Raw genomic sequence first — 19,664 nt, 5'->3', positions numbered from 1 at the left:
TGTGTGTGTGTGTGTGTTATACGTGGATTTGAGCTTTAATGATAAAGTCAAACTCACAAACTTGGGTGGAGGGACTGTGAGGTTGAGGCTGGACAGACTGACTTCCTGACCGCTCTGTGCGCAGGCCACCAGCCGCAGAGCTACGTAAAACCCCTGGGAGAGAAAACACACTGCATTACCCATCATGTCTTTCTCTTTCTCTAGCTAAGATAACTAACATTGATGTAGCAACTCAAAGACATAGAACTTGTGTCATAAATGCTTGATTTTTTTTGATAAAAAAGAAAAAATTTAAAAGGATATTTGTATTAGGGATGTTTGTAATTAACGAATTAACCATTAACCGTCAATGACAATTTTGACCGAGGAATACTATCAATAAAACCGTTTTAAAAAATATTTTAAAAAGAATGTTTTGACACACACCACAATATTGAAAAGGACTGGTGGGTTAAAAAAGGCCATCCTACACACCAGTGTGCCAGGCAAACACACAGCTACCTCGCAGGTGGGTGCGCAGGAAACATGCTCGGATGTACGTATGCTCTACGCACAGCTGAGGACTTGTTTCAGGGACACGCAAGCAGTTCCAGGAAAGTCGCTGAAACATCGTGGCTGCGCGACCGGTACAAGACCGCAGCTGTCCGTGGAACGCAGAAAGTAGCCAATGTCAGAGCCTTCCGTCTGGGTGAACTGTAGTCTCGCATAGTCAGACCTTCCTCCACTGTGCTGCGGAGGAGGGTCTGGCTAGTCCACACAACATTCCAGATTGGGAAAAAAGGTGCTCTGGTTTATTGGCATTTCTTTAAACCAATCGCAATCGCCTTGGGCGGTGCTATGTCTGAGCATAGTCCTCAAAAATCCACCAGAGTTTGGAACGCCAACACGCAGAAAGAGAAAGGCATTGGCCAAAACACATGCATCCGGCAGAACAATCCCAAAAGGGAAATGTCGAATGTTAACAAGGGTCAGCTGTCAGAAAAATAAAATCTTAATTAGTTTACTTAATTTACATATAAGAAATCATTTTAAAAGAATAGACCACTTCATAATGTTTGTTAACAATAACTTCAGATTAGAAACCTGTGTCCCGTTCACACAAATTAACGGTGCTGCGCAAACAGGGACGAGGAACAACTGGACAAACTCTAATCTCTTTCATCTAAAATACATGTTTGATGCTTTCATATGTCAACACTGTAACTAACGTTAGCTTGGAAAGCCAATTGGAGGCCCGTTGAAGAAAATGACACCACCCAAACTAGTAGTCTGTAGTCAACCCTAGACTTGGTTAATCCAAGATGGTTGCAAAGCAACAAAGCACAGCAGAACGGACAGATATATCAGAACAACAGTGTAAACAGTTGTCCTAAATTGATAGGACAGCTGACAAAAAGAAAGGGGCAAAGAGGAAATAGGAATGACATGCAGCAAAGGGCCACAGGTCGGACTCAAACCCAGCCTGTGTATCTTTAAATGTTACAGTTACGGGTGAATATGACAACAGAAATGAACAAAAACGCGATATATAAAGATAAAAGCAACACAATTAAATAAAAAGAAAAAATGTAATAACTAAAATGCACTGCCAGAACATGGTAAAAATATATAAGTATACACATCTCAATCAACACTCTACTTGGTGTTAAAAGCCACAGAAAAGAGGTGGGTTTTGAGCTGTCTAATGTGCAGAGGCAGCCCATTCCAACATTTTGGAGCTGCAACTACATACGCTCGATCCCCTCTGAGCTTAAGCCTAGCTTTAGGCACCGTCAGGAGCAGCTGATCAGCTGACCTGAGAGATCGGCCGGGAGTGAGAGGGTGCAGCAGCTCAGAGAGGTAAGGCGGGGCAAGGCCATTCAATGCTTTAAATGCAAATGAAAGAATTTTAAAATGAATCCTCTTGAATCCTGAATCCTTTTTCATTCACTTTTATTTGAACTGGACATTCTAGCATAAGCAAATTTTAGGGCATTAAAACACTAGGGGTTGTCTTATTAGATCAACCTGTGGAGGACTTTTTCTGTCTTTAAGTATTTTTGCACGAGAAGTCATCTGTCCCCTACCTGTTTGTCCAGATAGCCTTTGCCATCAGGATCGGCCAAATCCCAGACCTGAAACACATAACACACAGCATTAAAGACAGCGTGAGATCGGATCTCATGTCCCTTTGTTAATTGTTCATTTATCTGTTTTACACACAATTCTTTTGTCAAATATTAATTTGTGAGTATTTTCATATCAAATTTCTTTTTTTATGTATTACATTACAATTCAAACTCTGTATCCAATCATGTATGATTTGGACTGCAGGGTTCATCAATATAGGTTGCCCGATGGCCCGGGGCAACTTAAACGGCAAGTCTGGCGAGTGAATGTAACAACCCAGTTGCCTGTGCAGGCATCATCGTGTCATAAATGGCGTTACCATTCTCTTGCCCTTGTCGGAGAATGCTTATTAAATGATTTGATTTGAATGTGCCGTTGGCCAATCCAGAATTGAGTTGCCGGTGGATGGTTTTGACAGTTTTTTGGACATTTTTCACGCATTTGATGCTTTCAAAAAAAAATTTTATGACATCTGACGTTTCTTGATAGAGATTTGACAGTTTATGAGCATTCTTTGGTTTAAACATGTTTTTGTTGATATTTATTTTTTGTTTAAGTTTTTGAACCTTTTTGACATTGACACATAAGGGGTCAGACATGTACAGTTTATTGGCATGATTTTATTTAATCAGAAAACGTTTGATACTATGTGGTCCACATAAATCCCTCCGATTAAATTTTCAAAAGCAGGCTACCACACAACTGACTCACAGAAACCAGTTTCACAGCCTGAATATTAAAACTTTCTTGTTTTGTGCGTGATTGACACGTGACTGCAGTTTGCAAACATTTTCTGTTATTTTTGGTTTGGCACACACCTAGGCGGGCCAAAATGTATTGGGAACCTAAACTGATATGTGGGCCGGATTAAAATTTGAAAGGGGCCGGCTTTAGCCTGCGAGCCTTGAGTTTGACACAAGTGGTTTAAGGACATACAAAAAAGGACAAAGCGTTTTCCCCCTGTCCCAGAATAGATAGGTGGTGGAGCCAGATCATACTCAATCACTGACACAGCGCTGTGGAGATAACTGGCAACTCTGCACAGCACGGTGCATTTAAACTAATAATGGAAACACAAATCAGCGTGGCATGGTTTGACTCTGCGTGGCCAAAAGGGCCGATGGAAAAATACCATGTGAGTAAAGTGCCTTTAATGTCTTGATAAAAGCTGGACACGCTTGCTGTGGCTACAGTCCATTGGTAACAATGTCACTCTAATTGCATTTACAATAATCTGTTCATCTTCTCCCCAGAGTAATGCCAACAACAGCAGCCAGTGCTTATAGCTGTGAAACACCAAGGTACGTGGTAGATAGGCAAGTTAGAAAATATGTCCAAAGATACAAAGTAGGTCTGTCCACAGTGAGTGAAACAACAGTGAAGATGTAGAACTGTGCATGCCGTACAATTAAAACAACAAGCTGAAAGACGCTGAGACGCTCTGTAGAGCTTAGGGGATCTGCAGAGTAAGAAATAATGCCCTGTGAGTTTGTCACTACAAGCAACAACTTTCAGATAGTCTTGCGTTGCCAGACCTTCCTCCACAGTGCTGCGGAGGAAAGCCCGTCATCAACTCCCTTTTATATAAGACACACTCAGTTATTTTGTTGTTCGTATATAAACACTGATAAATCTTGCTTATGATTACAAACTCGCAAATTTCCCAAATATTAGGATATAAGGTAGGGCTGGGCAATATATTGATGTTGTATTGACATTGCGACATGAGACTAGATATCGTCTTAGATTTTGGATATATCGTAATATGCTGTCTTTACCTGGTTTTACAGGCTGTATTTCAGTCAAGTGATGTTGTTTTCTGAACCTACCAGACTGTTCTAGCTGTTCTACTATTTACCTTTACCCACTAGGTTATGAAATCATTTCTGGAGAATATTTATCAAAAATCTCATTGTATAATAACATTTTGTTAAAGCACCAACAGTCAACCATACAATATTGTCGCAATATCAACATTGAGGTATTTGGTCAAGAATATAGTGATGTTTGATTTTCTCTGTATCGCCCAGGAAAAAACTAAAAATCAAAAAACGTGCATATTTTTTTTATTTGGCGACGATTTTTTAAATTGATTCTTTTCCTAGAATCAACATTATTTATTTATTCTTTTACCATTAATTCACCTAAATATTTTCTGTTTATACTGTGCTGCTGATGGTGGCTACATTCCATCTGTTTCCAGCAAAACAGAGATACAGAAGAAAACGCAGGATATCCATGTTATGTTCTTTTTTTACAAATGAAATAAATGTCAGATTGATTGAACTATCGAATCGCTGTATTTCTTGAATCGCAATACATGAAAATCTGAATAAATCAAATCAGCACCCATGTATCGTGAAAGAATGAAATAGGAACAAAGTAAAACCAACCCAGCCCTAATAACTGCAGACTCTCTGACCACAATGTCACAGATACAGCTCTTTACTTTCATTCCTTGCCATCAAACATGAACTTGTTAGAGGTTTTTATTAGGAGGATATTGTGGACCAGTTTGTATATTTGAAGTCAAGAAAAAAGGCCAGTATGTAAGGTCCATCAGCTAAATCAAAATTGAGCCATAACACAATATGCCTTAGTGTGGAAGGTTGGCCTGTAATTACTAAAACATGCCTATACAGGGATGCACATTAGGATTTTACTAGAACCAATAACTGCTACCAGCTGGCAGTATATTGGTTGCCGTAAATCGATTAAGTTACAAGTAAACAGTTTTTTTCAACAAAGCCATGATGAACAATGGTGGATGGTGGTTTAATTTCTCTTGAATGCACTTGATAAGATATTTATTATTAAAATACACTCGATAATGGTGACTATAATGCAATGGGTTTCTTTCCGGGAAGGGCACATAAATGTTATTGTCCAGAGGTACAGTGAATGGTTAATCTGGCCCTGCACACAATCCACAACTGTACCAAGACCACGTGTGATCTACAAACTACAACAAACCACTGTATAAAAACAAACCTAACATACCTCTCCAACTTTATGTTAAGAAACATTGACACCATCAGCCAGTACACAGAAAACAGTGTGACTTTTGCCACAACCTACCTTTCCCAATGTAATGTCAGGTAGTCCAGACTTTTTTAAGAACAAGGCAGCTTCTGTTGGTCCCACTTTCCCTGTATTCCCAGGGTCCACCTTAGAGCAAACACACACAGTCTGAGTGTACTGTATTTTATATTCATGCACTTCATTTTAGACTCACTCAAACATGTGAGCTGCCCTTTTGTTACTAATATAAATTAGTGTCATACTTATTATACTTTGACTAAACATCTTACCTGTCTGTAAAAGTTCTCATATACAGGGTTCCCACTTGACAACTGTGGCAGAGAGGTAATGTTATTGCACAATAAATTAACCCATATAAGTAAGTACTGAAAGCATGTTAGCAGTGTAGTTTCATTTTTAAGTCAAAACTTAAAATGAGCTGCCCAATACCAAAATAGACACTGTGAGTACGCACTGACTCTAACTAGCTAGCTAAGCCTAGATACTATAGAGCTCATTTAATGCTAATAGCGTTTCCGCTAGAGGGGCGCCCAAGCCCTGCTGCTCCCAATCATTAACAAAGATATCACAAACCAACTACACTGCCATTGCCACAGTCATGCTATTACATGACTGTTGCGCAAGCAAAGCAGGCGAGACCATCCCGACCCTGGGTGCTCTGCTCATCAGCCTTAACATTTACTTGGTAACCAGTAAACATGACTACCAAGAGCCAACTCACATCAGCATCATTAACCAGAGCATAGCCCAGGTTAGCTGGAGTTAGCCAGCTCGTGAGGCTATAGCCGAGCATGTTTATCTCCATCATCACACTACTTGGCATCAGGGCTAGGTTAGCTAAGGTTTGCTAGCTAAAGGACTGAACGTTATCTGAGTTTCTGCTGCTTTATTAAATATATGAGCGATGGCCGGTCTGCCCCCTAACTTTGTATACAGTGTACACGGTACTTAAAACTTTTAAATGTATAATTGGTACGTTTATTGTAAGATAGGTCGCGGGTAAATAGCTAGCTACACAGCTAGCTAGTATCAGCTGAGGCTAACCAGACCGCAACATAACGGTACTGCAATAGGCCTTAATCCACCCGTTTTTTTTCTAGCTGTATTTTAAAGCGAGCTCGTGCTCTTTCCAGAGTCAAATTGAAATGCAGTGGCATTACATAAGTAGTAATGTTTAATGTTATTAATTATCTTAGCTTTTAGATGTGTGGTTTTAAATTGCTGCGCCTTTACCTGGGTGAGAGATGTGAGAGCTGCCATCTTCCCTGTTGCTGCGGGAACGCACCCACCCTCCTCCTCCCTCTCCAAGGCAACACGCCCCTGGCGGACAAACCATAGACTTACAGGATGTGGGACAACCCTATGTCACAGAAAGCTGTTGAACTCCACTAAAGAATCTTCTAATTTAATGTTGCCTACTTGCAAAATCATGAATTAATGAATCCCAAAAGATCATGTTTAACTTGTGATTGCTCGTTAGGGTACGCTTTTTAATTCGGCACTAATATTACCCACCCAAACACTCCCGGCTTAAGTTGGTTTACATTGTATTAATTTCGTACCGGAAACACATTGAGGTTAAATGTCGAAATGTACAATTACAAATCCTAATACTTGTCGCCGGTGTGTCAGAGCTTGTTTAAGGAATAATGTGATTTTTAATGTGATAACAACATATATCACGCTATTATTTCACTGCTTGTCTACATCACACGTTAAAATCAATCTGATAAGTGTACCTGCAGGGAAATACAGTATGTAACCTAGTGCTTGCACTAAGATCATTCATGATAAAACATCACCTGCTGCCTCACCCACTTTGTAAAAGCCATTTATTTTACACAATGCTTAAACAAATGTTTTTTCACAACTATTCAGCATAACCTCTACCAGTTTTTTTTATAAACCCCAAAACAAAAACAGACAGAAAGGATAAAACAGATAAACTGAGATAATACCACACATCATTCCAGCCCACTGCCATGCTATAAATAACTAACAATCCCATGCATCCAACAACCCTTAACAACTAAAGAATAGCATTTGTCCCAGTAAAGTGCCTTTCCCCCCCAGAGTTTGTATATCCAATATACAATATAATACAACACTTCCAGTCATTTTCAATTAAAACATAATATAGAGAAGTAAAAGGAGAGACTGCAAACTACATGCTTAAAGCTGAAAAAAAGTGTTTTGGCTCCTAGCACTTATTCCCTTTAGTCCACTTTTGAAACAATAACTGATTAATTATCAATAATGAAATACTTTATTGTAAACTATACAACCCCATTTTTAAAATGAAACATGTTCAAGTGTTTAACAACCATAAGGCATGAAGGAAGTCTTACGGCTTTAAGATGCATAGATGTGATATGAGACAAATGGAACAGAAACAGATGGTGGAAGTGAACTATGCTCAATTATTCCAGCTAAGTAAGTATTTATAACACAACTTTTCTTTTCTAAAGTCAGATATTTAGCTCACAAGGCATGCTATGTGGCACTTCATAATCAACCTTCAAATTCCCTCATCTGCAAAATACCCAAACAAACACATTCACAGTGAAAGACCACAATGACAACTAAAGCAGTGCTGCATTTGGGTGGGCACCTCTTCTCCCACAAGATATAATATACCTAATATAATATAACCACAGTACACATCACCTTGACAAGAGGTAAAATACTGTGACTGCACCACTAATTCATTTTATGTTCCTAATAGAGTGCAACATGTTGGGACAGATTTTTGAACATCTTTAGTTTTTGGAAGCCCCTTTCTGCCACAAAAAGGTGTTATTAAAGATCAGGAAAAAGTTTAGAGTAATAAAAAGAAATATCTACTCATGGTGAGTCAAAATAATAAAATAAAGACTTTCAAAGTCAAATGTTTTATTTTGACTTATTCAAAGTAAGTCAAACAAGATACAAAGTGAAATATTGACCTAAACCAAAATTGTATATACCAAGTCAACATTTTGTATTATTTTTTATTAAGTCAAAATAATGACACCAACAAAATTTAGATAGTAAGTCTAAATAATAAGTTAATATCTTAACCTGTTGAATTTCCATTCCTAACATTTCATCTGATTTAGCTTTTTCTCTGGCAGGAATGGGCTGAAAAGTTTCCAATCATCTGCAGCAATTTCAATAAGCATGCAGATGTCAATCACATCTGCATGCTTATTGCAAGGTCCAAACACTACCAAAAGTTGTGCTAGTTGGAGCTAAGATATTTTGAGTGCTTGGGATTTTTTTTATTTTTACTGAAGATAATACAGAGGCAGAATAAATGAAATGATCAGACCTGAACTTCAATATAAAGCAATGCTAGCTCTCAAACCGTGACGTCAACAATTTGCATCACATTTTCAGGTGAACTCAAGATGAAAGGTTGGCAAACGCATGTTGTTTTTAAGTCATGTAGTGCAGGGGTGTCAAACTCAAGGCCCGGGGGAGAAAATCCGGCCCCTCCCGGATTTTGATCTGGGCCAAATATCAGTTTAGGTTCACAATAGATTTTGACAAGCCTACCTGTGCGCTAAACCAAAAAGACAGGAAACTGTGCTTCTTGTTTTGCTAAATTCAATGATGGCTAAGGAACTTTTTTTCTAACTTTGCTTTATGTCGAACAACAATGCAACAAAAGTGTAAAAAAAAGTAACAAATTGACTACAATGTCAGAGGACGCCACAAAAAAAAGACGGAAAAAGAAACAAAACTGCGTGGGGCAGTTAGACAGTCAAAAGGTATTTTACTTTTTGAATCAAGGAAAAGCATGTCAATAAACTAGACATGTCTGGCCCTTGATGTGATTCTTATTTTCCAGTACGGCCCTTTAGTGAAGTGAATTTGCCACCCATGCGTAGTGTATACTACGGTGGCCAACAGGTGCAAACGCACCACAACTTAATGAAACGCGCAAATAGACCAAACGCAAGCAAATGAAGAAAACACCTCCATAATTTTGACAACACATGCGCAGCATTTAGCAAACACGCTGCAAAGACACACAAAATCCAGCTGTTCCACTAAGCGCTCCCCCTAGAGGCCGTTGTGTAATCTGGATGCAACGTTTTTTAGTTGCATTTATTTTCAGCCATTGTGTGCTTTTATTTTTGCATCGTTTCTGTTGTTGGAGTTTGTGTGCTTTTCTTTTGGCATTGTTTCTGTAACTGCAGCACGTTGGCTAAAATCATGAGCATGTGTTGTCAAATGAATGTAGATGTTTTTATAATTTGCTACTGTTTTGTCTTTTTTGGCGTGTTTGATCAGGTTGCAGTGCGTTTGGCCCCGATGGCCACCGTAGTATAAACTGTATATGTACAGTTGTCAAAGTTTAACACATCTTCTGCAGGCAGTCTGTGTGCTGACTGCAGAGGAAACCCTGTATATCAAAACCTGTCGGCCTGAGAAGGTGATGCAGAGTTTTGTTCGGTTTCCTAGCAGGACTTCTCTCAGTGTGATCGCTCGGCACAAGCGGCAGCATTTATGATATCAGCGGTGAGGCGCGGCTCAACTTGAGCTGCTATGATGATCGTCACGGCTGAATGGAAGGGTAGGCAGCACAGCTAACTTTCAACAGCATGTCTTCGCGATCACCATCGCCCCCATAATTAGACCACAGTCACATGGCATAAAAAGAACAGTCCTCTCCCTCTCCTGTTCGTCCCTGGTGGAACCTGGTGTAGGGCGGTCATCTATTCTGCGGCCCTCTGTTGAACGGTGATGTGTCAGGTGAGGTTGTGGTTACTCGTCGTCCCACGTTTGCTGTAGCAGGAAGTTAGCAGCTAGATTCTCATTCTTCTCGCAGGCGAAGTAAGCCTGGATGACTAAGCCTTCTGGAAAGCCCAGCGCTTTTAACTGGAACACAACACACATGCTCATGTTACACACATACAAAACAGTTGTGCTGTGTCTGAGACAGTTACTTGCAAGGGTGCGTACAGTTATGAGCTGTCACTCGCAGCAGTAAAAAGACATTCAGCGGTTTGTCGCAGGGTGATCCTATAAAAATGGAGTGAAACGTCATGATTGACAGCTGTGATTAACAGCATTTGGGCAGGCAGGTGTATGGGCGGGACTTCAATACTGCAGCTCCAATGGATGATGGCATCCGTATCTATATTTTGGCTTAACTTTTTCTTTTTTTACAGTGGGAGAAAGTGGAGATGTGTGGTCTATCTTTCTTTAACAATGTATAATCACAGCAGGATATAGGAACACCAGATAGTAAGTAAGGAATAATGCAGACTAGAGCAATGCGGTCATTGTAGCAAATACAACCCCGACAGGGTGATGCAGGACCACATGGTGAGTGCTCGGAACTGCGTCCATGGCAACGCTCTGCAATGGATGGCAACGTTTTACCTAGAAATGGTCTGTTATAAAGAATAAGCTGGCCATATAACCACAATACCCAGATTTTACAAATTTAACAGATTTACTTCATACACTATAATCCAAATAAGACAAATACAGATGCATGAATATTTACCTTCAGTATACTAATCTTTTCTTTTTGAAAAAATACATATATTCTGCTATAGGTTTGTGTACTTGCAAATGCCAATTTAAGCAAATGTAACCCTATTTTGATCAAAGCGCAAGTTGTGCAATTTTCCAGACAACAGGACAAATCAATGAGAGCAAATAAAAGACATAAGTATTTGCTGATGTTGCTATGTGAATCGTTTCTATGTGAAGTCTTTCAGCTTTAATATCTCAATTTGACCATTTTAAATAATGTAATTTTTTTTAGCCTGAAACTACACATTTTTAGATCTGAATATGTGACCGTTGAAACAATACACACTAATAATGGGATTTCATAGAAGTGACATCGGAACAAATATATTCCGAAACATGGCTTTTAAAGTAAAATATTTCAATATCAAGTATTCAGTGACTGTTCAAATTTGAATACGCATGTCTCTTATTTGCTTCCATACAAATAGAGACACTGGTAACTGACCCTCTCAATGGCCTCCTTTTCCTGCGGGGTGACCTGGATGTAGTTGGTTTGTGGTGACCCCTGAGCCTCGGCCCCGTCCCCCTCCGTGTCTCCGCTTCGTGGCTCATTCAGCATCTGCACAAACCGCTCCTGGTGCTGCGTGATTTGCTGCAAGTAACACATACAAACGATATAAATACTACATTTCAGCAAATAAACAGGCAAACACCAAACCGCTAATTGCAAAAGTCATTCAAACAGTAGGAGACATGGGTTTATCATGTATTTATCAGTATTTGGTCAAATAAGTAGATCATTCACAATTTCTAAATATTTAAATACATACTTTTTTTGTATTTAGATTAAATAGATGTATCAAGTAGTATATTACTAAAAGTGTTAGTGTGGGGGGATTTTCGCACTATTACAGATGTTGCTCTTTTTAGGTCCAAACTCAAAACCTATTTGTTTAGGATGGCTTTAATAACTAGTACTGGTGGGACAATTTCACCCTCCTGTTTCTATGTAACCTTTTTGGATAATACAGTTTTCTGTTTCCTTCTTTTTGTAGTATGATGTGTTGTTTTATTCTTGTTTTCTGATGTGAACCACTTCGGATACCTGCCGATTGCTGTTAAGTGCTATATAAATACATTTTGATTGATTGATTGATGCTTTTCATAATGTTTTCAAGTGACTGCCACCTTCACATTAAAGGGTCCATTTCAAAATGCTCTTGAAGTAGCAATAAAATGGGTTTGAGGAATAAGACACACCTCTTGTAAAGAATACTGTACTCTACAAAATGGTGGCTGTAATGAAATGCAGCTCACAGATCATCTCTTACCACTCTGATCAGAGGTTTTGGAAATTTCTTACTAATACCCCTTTTATACAGATGGCTCTACCAGGGTTATACCGGGGTTGACTATATGTTTGAATGGGGTAACCCTCCTCCACCTACTCAGCTTTGTGACCAAGGTCGCCAGGTGGGTTTGATCAGGGTAGATTAGGGTAGATTTCAATGGGAATTGCGCACAACCTGGGTCAAATAAATAAATAAAAAAAAGGACACATTATGTGTTTGGTTGGAAATGACATTTGGGCAGTCGTCACAGGTCGTCAGTCACTATGTTTGCCGTTTTGAAAAAACATAAATGTTGTCAACGTCTCACTGTGCTTTCACCATAGACTCTTTGGAACTAGGATTATTACAGGCAGCTTCAAAAGCAGCAGAGAGTTCAATTCGTTTCTGAACAGTCCCCTGGCAGTGGATACCCAGATGTTCGCTAGTCTGCCAGCGGAGCGGTAGCAGAGTTTAACAGGCAAAACTGCCTGTAAAAACCCAGCAAAAATAACTCTCTCTCTCTGGCACCCGGCAGCAGTCCAGTGCGGCTGCTGAGGTAGCGCAAATCTCTCTTTCTTTTTCTCCGTCTTTTTTAAAAAATGAGTCCAATTGTCCATGACCAGGGATATACCCATGTCAATCGGCTTGGTTGGAATTTCCAAAAGGAGGGTTGAACCCTTATCAGACATCCATAGCCCGACCCTGGTAGGTGGTGTGAAAGTGGTACAACAGAAAAACAGACAAACTTTCATCTCCGGCAGAAACCCACTGTAGCACGGTGGGTGTGCTGGTGTGGTACCTGCAGCAGCTGGGGGTTGTCTCTGCCTAGCTGCTGCAGAAGGGCTGGTAGGAGGGCCGGGTTCTGCTGGATAATCTGTCTCATCTGCTGGAACTGAGGTTGGTTCCTCAGGAACTCCAGAGGGTTCTCTGTGGGGGCGGAGCCTCCTCCAGCAGGGGAGGGCTGGCTGCGAGACACCGGCCCTGCTGGGGAGGAAACGGGGGGGGGTTACTGGTAGTGTACATTTTCTTGGAGTAACCATATAGGACAGTCCTTTCCTATATACATGTAGTCTACATAAATAAAAGTGACAAAGGTGTTCTCTTACGGTTTAACGCTGCTGGGGGCTGCAGTGGTTCTTGTGTAGCAGGGGTGGGGGGGTTGGCTGGAGCACTTTGTCTAATTGGCTCCGGAGGGGGCAGATCACTGGCCTCTGCTGGAATACCCTGCATTTCACAAACATTTACTTCACGCTCTAGCATTCAGTGGCAGACGGGGCTGGGAATAAACACACGTGCTGGTTAAATCCTCACCATGAGTAGATACTCCACTGCCCGGTCCGGGTTGTTGTAACTGGCTCGGAGCGCCGCAACTACCTGCTCTCGCTCATAACCCATGCACATAATCTCTGACACCAGGTTCTCATAGGCTGGACCTGTCACTGTGGAAAAAACAGGAGGGGCAGGAGAGAGACAACGGAAGCAGGGACACGTTCAATCTCTAAACTGTTATGTTACGGTTCCCTGGTTGAACATGTTTTCTCGGAACAGGGTGAAACAGTGTGCAACAACTTTGGGTTAAAAAACAAAAACATGTGTTGGTACATTTCGTCGGGGCTGAACGTGGCCCTGGTAGAGCATTTTTGCTGTATTTGGAGTATCCAAAACTTGCATACACTTCTGGGGCCCTATCTTGCACCCGGCATAGCACAAAGCCCAGGGCAAGTGTCTTTGCTAGTTTAAGACCGACGCAGTTGTCAACTTCCCGTCCTTCACCGACTTCGTTTAAATAGCAAATGAACATGTGTCCATGGGCGTGCTGGTCTTACAGGAAGGTATGTTCAGGTAAATAACTGATGGTAATATAACTTAATGAAAACACCAAGTACAACCCTTTTGAATCATGTGCCTGGCACACTGACCCTTTTTTCTGCTGTCAAACTAGCAATAGTGGATTTGGACTTTGAACACACCTGCGCCGTGCACTTAGATCGTTAAAATAGGGGCCCTGGTCTCAGAGTGGGATGATGGAGGGAGGAGAACAGGAAGAAACACTTGTCTTTTGATGTGGTTGAAAGACATGGCATACTATCTACTTCATTCAAACATGAACCAGGCACTAAGGGTTTAAAGCAAAAGCTAAATATAAGCAGCACAGAAATATGCTTTGGATTTATGACAGAGGGAAGCTACATCATAGATACATTACCCAGTATTGACGCTGCTTCTTCAAGGAGACCCAGTTCATCAACAAGGCTTTGGAAGAAAAGAAAAAAAATCAACATTACAAAGAAACAATTACAATAAGCATACATTTTAACAGAGAAACAAGACAATTGAGGTTCAAGAAAGAGACTCAAACAAACAAGTAGAAGTCAACCTAGTTCTGTGAGGCTGCTCAATGCTAATATGCCCACAGTGGCAATGCTAACATGCAGATGTTCAGCGGGTACACTGAACAAAATTATAAAACGCAACACTTTTGTTTTTGCCTCTGTTTTTCACGCGCTTAACTCAAAGATCTAAGACTTTTTCCATGTACAAAAAAGACTTATTTCTCTTAAAATATGGTTCACAAATCTGTCTAAATTTGTGTTAGTGAGCACTTCTACTATCCGAGAAAATCCATCCACCTCACAGGTGTGGTATATTTATATATAAAATACTTGGACAGCATGATTAAGTGATGATTTTATTGTGGCGTGCTTTAGGCTGGCCACAATTGGGGGGTGGGGTTGGGTGGGGTCATTATGTTCACCAACTTCAATTAGCATGTGAGCATGCTGGCTAATTAGAATTAAACACAAAGTACTATGGCTGATGGGAATGTAATTATGTCATCTGGTCATGAACCAGAAGAAAGGATCGGAGAAATTACAAAGTTTTTGCAATTTTTTCTGCCTGCCTCTGTGACGTGCAACGTTAGACAGCCAATCAAAGACCAATCGGGACCGATAATTGTTGTTCCCTTCAGTCGTTTAGACACAAAAACATAGGAAAATAGGGTCCATGATGAAAACGCTTCAAGTTATTCTTTAAGGTTTTTTTTTTGCCATTAGAACATTCAAATTACCTTAACCACCTAAACCAGGTTTCCATTATTACAATTCGAGCTTTCCTAGCTAACCCAGGTTTTCTAAATCTTCTGTGATACTTTGAAAAGGTGTCTTGGACAACCAGATGATGAATATAACCCTTCACTGTACATAAACAAAAGGTTTCTTCGAACCTGGCAGCAATGGAGTGGACTTCTTCAGTGGCAGATGGCTCATTCTCTGGGTCTTCCCTTAGCTTTTCTTCTGGCTGGGTCGGGTCTGGTGTGGCGGTGGGGCGGTCTGCAGGGGCCGAGGCCGGGGCTGTCTGGGCAACTTTGGGAGCTGGAGCTGAGGCCGAGGCTGGAGTAGCAGCTGGAGCCGAGGCTGGAGCTGAGCCCGGGGTTGTGTTTGAGTCCAGAGCTGCTGTTGTTTCAACAAACGCCCGGGTGGTGTTTTCTGGCACTGGAGGCGGGGAGCAAGGCACCGACTGTGGGGTAGATGTGGGTGCAGACGCTGGATGCGTCGGTGTGGATGGCTCTTGTGTTGTGCCAGAGGCGAGTGCGGGGCCTGAAGCAGAGGGTGGTGCTGGTGCTGGAGCCACAGCTGGTTGGGCTGTTGGCTGAGGTGCTGCTTGTGGAGGTGGGGCTGGTTTAGGCTAAAAAGAGATTTGGGAATTGATCAAAGTGGTATGGATATAATGATTAAAGGTGGCAGCAATACATTGTTCATTTCGCTCAACTAGGCCGTTAAGTTTGTAAATTCCACAGTTATATTTCCATGTCAGTATTATTGTAGTCTCATATTGCCAGCTCTATCTCCACAGCGTTGTGTAGGAAGGTCTGGCAACTAGTCCACACAACATTCCTGGATAGGAGAATAAATGGTCAGGGGTTGTTTGCATTTTCTTTTAACCAATCACAATCACCTTGGGCAGCGCTCATCTTATTAACATTTATTGACGAACAATGTTAAGGCTAGTTTATAAAATAAGTATTCTGTGCAGTAAAAAGGTCTGTATTAAGACTTTAGGCCGCCCTACATGTTACTGTAGGCCCAGTTGATACAAATTAATTGTAAACAATATGTAGTAGAGGGTCCCTGCTCTGTCTCTCTTTTAGTTAAGGGATCCTTGTCTTAAAAAACGTTGAAGATCACTGGACTAGTATAATCCTAATTTACACAAACGCTGGGATTAAAATAAGAGCTGAACAAATAAAGAGTCCTCAACTTCTGGTGGACCCCATAAGACATTATTTCTCAAATACATGTATGTTAGTAAACGGGAAAAGACAAATTCAGATTGGCAGGGGGAAAAATATCGAGGGGGGAAACCTGTGCCGCAGCGAGGTTAAGCACTGCTCCTGGTCGAAAGGGAACTGAGTGTGTGTGGCGACGTTCCCAGGAGGAACCATAAGCGTAGGCACATTTAGTGACGTGTTTTCCATCACCCACGCTAGCAGTTGTTGCTCTGCCAGAGTGGGTAGGTGGAGCAAATACAACAAACTCACTCTTGAACTCATTTGTATGTAAAGCAGTGTACAAGTTTTTTTTTCCACTCTCTCAATTAACACTTACAGCCCTAGGTGATGCCGAAGAGAACAAAATGGAGATCTTGGAGATTGTCAAATAGAAAAGTCTCTTTTAGAAAAAGTGCAAACAGGGCTTTGAGCAACCCCCTTTCACTTTAAACAATCAATTGGATGGCTCAAGTGAGTGAAGCTCTAGCCGTGTTAACTGTATAAGCTGCACAGATGATCTCTAGCTATGACCGTCGGGGGGGGGGGGGGACAGGACAGACCATGAAGATTATTATTTATTCTCATAATAATAACCATTTATTTATTCTCATAACCAAATGTCGAAGCGCGGTCCGACATTTGGTGAAGTCCACCGTAGTCCAAATAAGTACAAAACATAATGAAAAAATTAATTTGAAAAAACTATTCGTTTTCAAACCCTTCTACTGTTCATTTTTTGCAGCCATTGCTAAACAAGCTCCTGTCATAGAAATGCTGTACTTCCTGTAACTGTTCATTTTTTAACAGTTACAATTAGATGTTAAGAAGAAGTTAACTGTTCAAATAGATGCCTACCAGGAATGGGATGCCCTTTGAGCTGGTGGGAGGCTTTTATTTTGAAATGTCTACGGAGGAAGACACTGACGTTCTCTTAATAGTAACCGTAATCCCAAAAGTAAGAGACTGGAATTAATTTCTGAATAAAAAACTGTATTTCTGTTAAAAGAATACTCAGAGCAGCAGTAAAGTAGGACATTACTTTGTAAAGAAAAAAAAAAAAAATCCAAAGAGACACTAACCTTGGTAACCATGACCACCACAAAGTTTTTCTCATCGATTTTGTACTCGTTCAGCGGGGTGTCATCGTTCAAGATTTTCCCTGCAACATTCAAGCATAAACCGCAAATGAGACAATATTTAAGACACGATTTTTTGAATAAGAAGCCAGGATAGTCCCAATTATAGGGAGACACTAACATGGGGCAGTAACAGGTACACAGTGGATAAGCTATTATCCTCCGTAGCAATTTCTAGTACTGTGTTGTGTTAAGTGGCGGTGACCCTGAATAGTTGAATATTTGATGCTTCGATGAAAAGATTGACTGCCAGTCTCAGTCAATCTGCTGCTACTTGCAATGGAAGCTGTCAGTTTACACCGACGCAACAATGAAAACAGTAGAACATAATCATAGCACAACTCCTCTTTCCTTTCGTCCTATCTTTCGACCTACAGGCTTTTATGAAGCTTCAAATAGAATGTGGATACTGTGAGTGATAGTGCAGACTGATCTCATGAAGTGGCGTATGTATGATATGCCAATTTGTATGCCATTATTGGTGTGTTTTCAAGACGCATACTCACATTTTAGAGTGTTTATCAACACCATTAGGCCCCCATTGACTTACATTACGCCATAGCAAGTAGTATAAAAGGACAAAAATCCACGTGGGGAGGTTGGTTGGGGTAGTGGATGGGTAAAACACAGGATTTTCACCCAGGAGACCGGAGATGGCATCCCCGTTCTTCTTTCCCTAAACCCAACCCGTGCGTCACGTTTCCTAAACTCAACCATTGCTTTTTCTCTCGCATGTAAGTTTAATTCCGCTGACATACACATACACATACACGCGGATAGCTCAAAATGCCCACAGATAACACGCCACTTGGCTTAAGAAAGTCGGCGTGTATGTTCATGCAAATTCATGTCGTCATGTTGCATACCTGCCAGAGCTGCATTTGATGAATGATGAATTGGTGAAAACATTTTATTTCTCTGATTCGCTGCTTTGTTTTGACGACGCTCGCTCTCTTCGGTCACTCTCTAGGTCGCTCGACCATATTACCGCTGCAGCTTCCCCCGCTATGCTCAAAATTGGTTTTGTCTTGTCGTGAATCTTTGAAGCTTTTAGGGAATCAATTCAAAGTGGGTAAATGATAGGCAGGGCCTAACAATTCTTACTTTGCCCTTTTTTAGTTTGACCTCTGAACATTAATATATGGACTTTTACCTATTTTATTCATCATCTAAAATCAAACTGTGGACTAATCATAACCAGCCTGAGAACACTCATCATTTGCAAGATTTAGTGCTTTATGTAAGCAACAAAGCATGGGGTGTTCGAGTGGAGAGTTGTGTTGTTTTTCAGTCTATCATTTTCTACATGTGGACACCTAGGAGCCCATTTTGGCTCCTACGCCATGGCCTCATCAACATCCTTTTTCAGTGTGTTTGCAGTCATTTTAACCAATGGTTAGGTTAGCTTCACATCCATTTAGCCAAAGCGAATTCTAAGCACTGCCGGTAAGGTATGATTTTTAAAGGGGAGTATAAAAAGAGATAATGAGAGTTGACCCGATGCATAATTTTAACACAAACCAAGCTTTTGTTTGGGCAATGTCAAACTGAATATGATAATTAAATGTGTGTTTTATCTGTATCACCGTTAAAGTCATTGTCTGGCTCACCTGCATAGATGAGTTTTTGTCCTGTAGCAGGAAATGCATCTTTTCCTCTGTCCTTCTCTATTTTCTCCTTCAGGGCTTTGACCTGACAAACATAGACAAAAGAAGCAATGATGTTAGTGGGAGGGTTCAGTGTTTTCCCTCAGTTTGAGGACAACAAAGGTCCACATCCCTACAGAAAATGTTACATTTAACAAAAAATGAGGGAAAAATGCCATTTGACCTCATTTTGGACCATTATTATTACATCATCTGTGTCTAAAATGTTGGAAAAGCTAGAGAAGGTAATAAATAAACAAATAAAACAATCAAAAAGCTTAAATACAGAACTTGCTGAATAAGTCCACCAGAGACCAACTACAACCATGAGTTCTGACAAAAATAATTTAGTTAGTTTCTAGTTTTGATGCCCCCGAATTATTTTACATTCATTTGACTTAGGTGCCGCACCTTAACCTAAATTTAGAGTCAGTGTAAGGCCTGACTGTTGCTGCCGTCTAGGGCGTAACTTCAACTGGGGACAGGGAGGACATGTCCCCCCCACTTTCCAAAATCCTGTTTGTGCCCCCCAAATTTCAAATTAGAATAATATTATTTGATTTATATGTCTTGATGATTGCCGCCCTCTTTTAAGTAATTAAGAAAGTAAGACATATTTTTCTTCAACATAATCTTTCTGGTAGAGGACCACCCAGAC

General features: G+C 40.7%; 2 protein-coding genes and 1 long non-coding RNA gene across 15 annotated transcripts in view; 1 reads left to right on the top strand and 2 right to left on the bottom strand.

Annotated features, from left to right (window-relative positions):
• The window catches only part of eps15l1a (epidermal growth factor receptor pathway substrate 15-like 1a), a 57,864-nt gene extending 51,400 nt beyond the window's left edge, over nt 1-6,464 (bottom strand). For all 9 annotated transcript variants that reach the window (XM_034881694.1, XM_034881700.1, XM_034881696.1 and 6 more), the window contains exons 1-5: nt 6,385-6,464; nt 5,421-5,462; nt 5,188-5,277; nt 2,067-2,114; nt 58-153 (exon numbers count right to left, since the gene is read on the bottom strand). In XM_034881694.1, the coding sequence (XP_034737585.1) occupies nt 58-153; nt 2,067-2,114; nt 5,188-5,277; nt 5,421-5,462; nt 6,385-6,411 (303 nt within the window). In that variant the 5' untranslated portion in view covers nt 6,412-6,464. The remainder of the gene's footprint in view (nt 1-57; nt 154-2,066; nt 2,115-5,187; nt 5,278-5,420; nt 5,463-6,384) is intronic.
• A 2,999-nt stretch (nt 6,465-9,463) lies between these two features.
• Nucleotides 9,464-19,664, bottom strand: part of rad23ab (RAD23 homolog A, nucleotide excision repair protein b) — a 12,093-nt gene continuing 1,892 nt past the window's right edge. For 2 of the 5 annotated variants that reach the window (XM_034881707.1, XM_034881711.1), the window contains exons 2-10: nt 18,971-19,052; nt 17,304-17,383; nt 15,181-15,641; nt 14,161-14,207; nt 13,266-13,393; nt 13,061-13,178; nt 12,724-12,938; nt 11,129-11,275; nt 9,464-10,017 (exon numbers count right to left, since the gene is read on the bottom strand). In XM_034881707.1, the coding sequence (XP_034737598.1) occupies nt 9,904-10,017; nt 11,129-11,275; nt 12,724-12,938; nt 13,061-13,178; nt 13,266-13,393; nt 14,161-14,207; nt 15,181-15,641; nt 17,304-17,383; nt 18,971-19,052 (1,392 nt within the window). In that variant the 3' untranslated portion in view covers nt 9,464-9,903. The remainder of the gene's footprint in view (nt 10,018-11,128; nt 11,276-12,723; nt 12,939-13,060; nt 13,179-13,265; nt 13,394-14,160; nt 14,208-15,180; nt 15,642-17,303; nt 17,384-18,970; nt 19,053-19,664) is intronic. The other 3 variants (XM_034881708.1, XM_034881710.1, XM_034881709.1) reach the window with 3 other exon arrangements.
• The window catches only part of LOC117950574, a 12,678-nt gene continuing 10,045 nt past the window's right edge, over nt 17,032-19,664 (top strand). Inside the window, exon 1 of the long non-coding RNA XR_004657943.1 lies at nt 17,032-17,043. This is a non-coding gene — a long non-coding RNA (uncharacterized LOC117950574). The remainder of the gene's footprint in view (nt 17,044-19,664) is intronic.

This window comes from Etheostoma cragini, chromosome 9 (assembly GCF_013103735.1).
Source record: "Etheostoma cragini isolate CJK2018 chromosome 9, CSU_Ecrag_1.0, whole genome shotgun sequence".
Taxonomy (NCBI): domain Eukaryota; kingdom Metazoa; phylum Chordata; class Actinopteri; order Perciformes; family Percidae; genus Etheostoma; species Etheostoma cragini.
The sequence above is the reverse complement of the archived record's forward strand: the minus strand, read 5'-3'. Positions and strand labels throughout refer to the sequence as shown.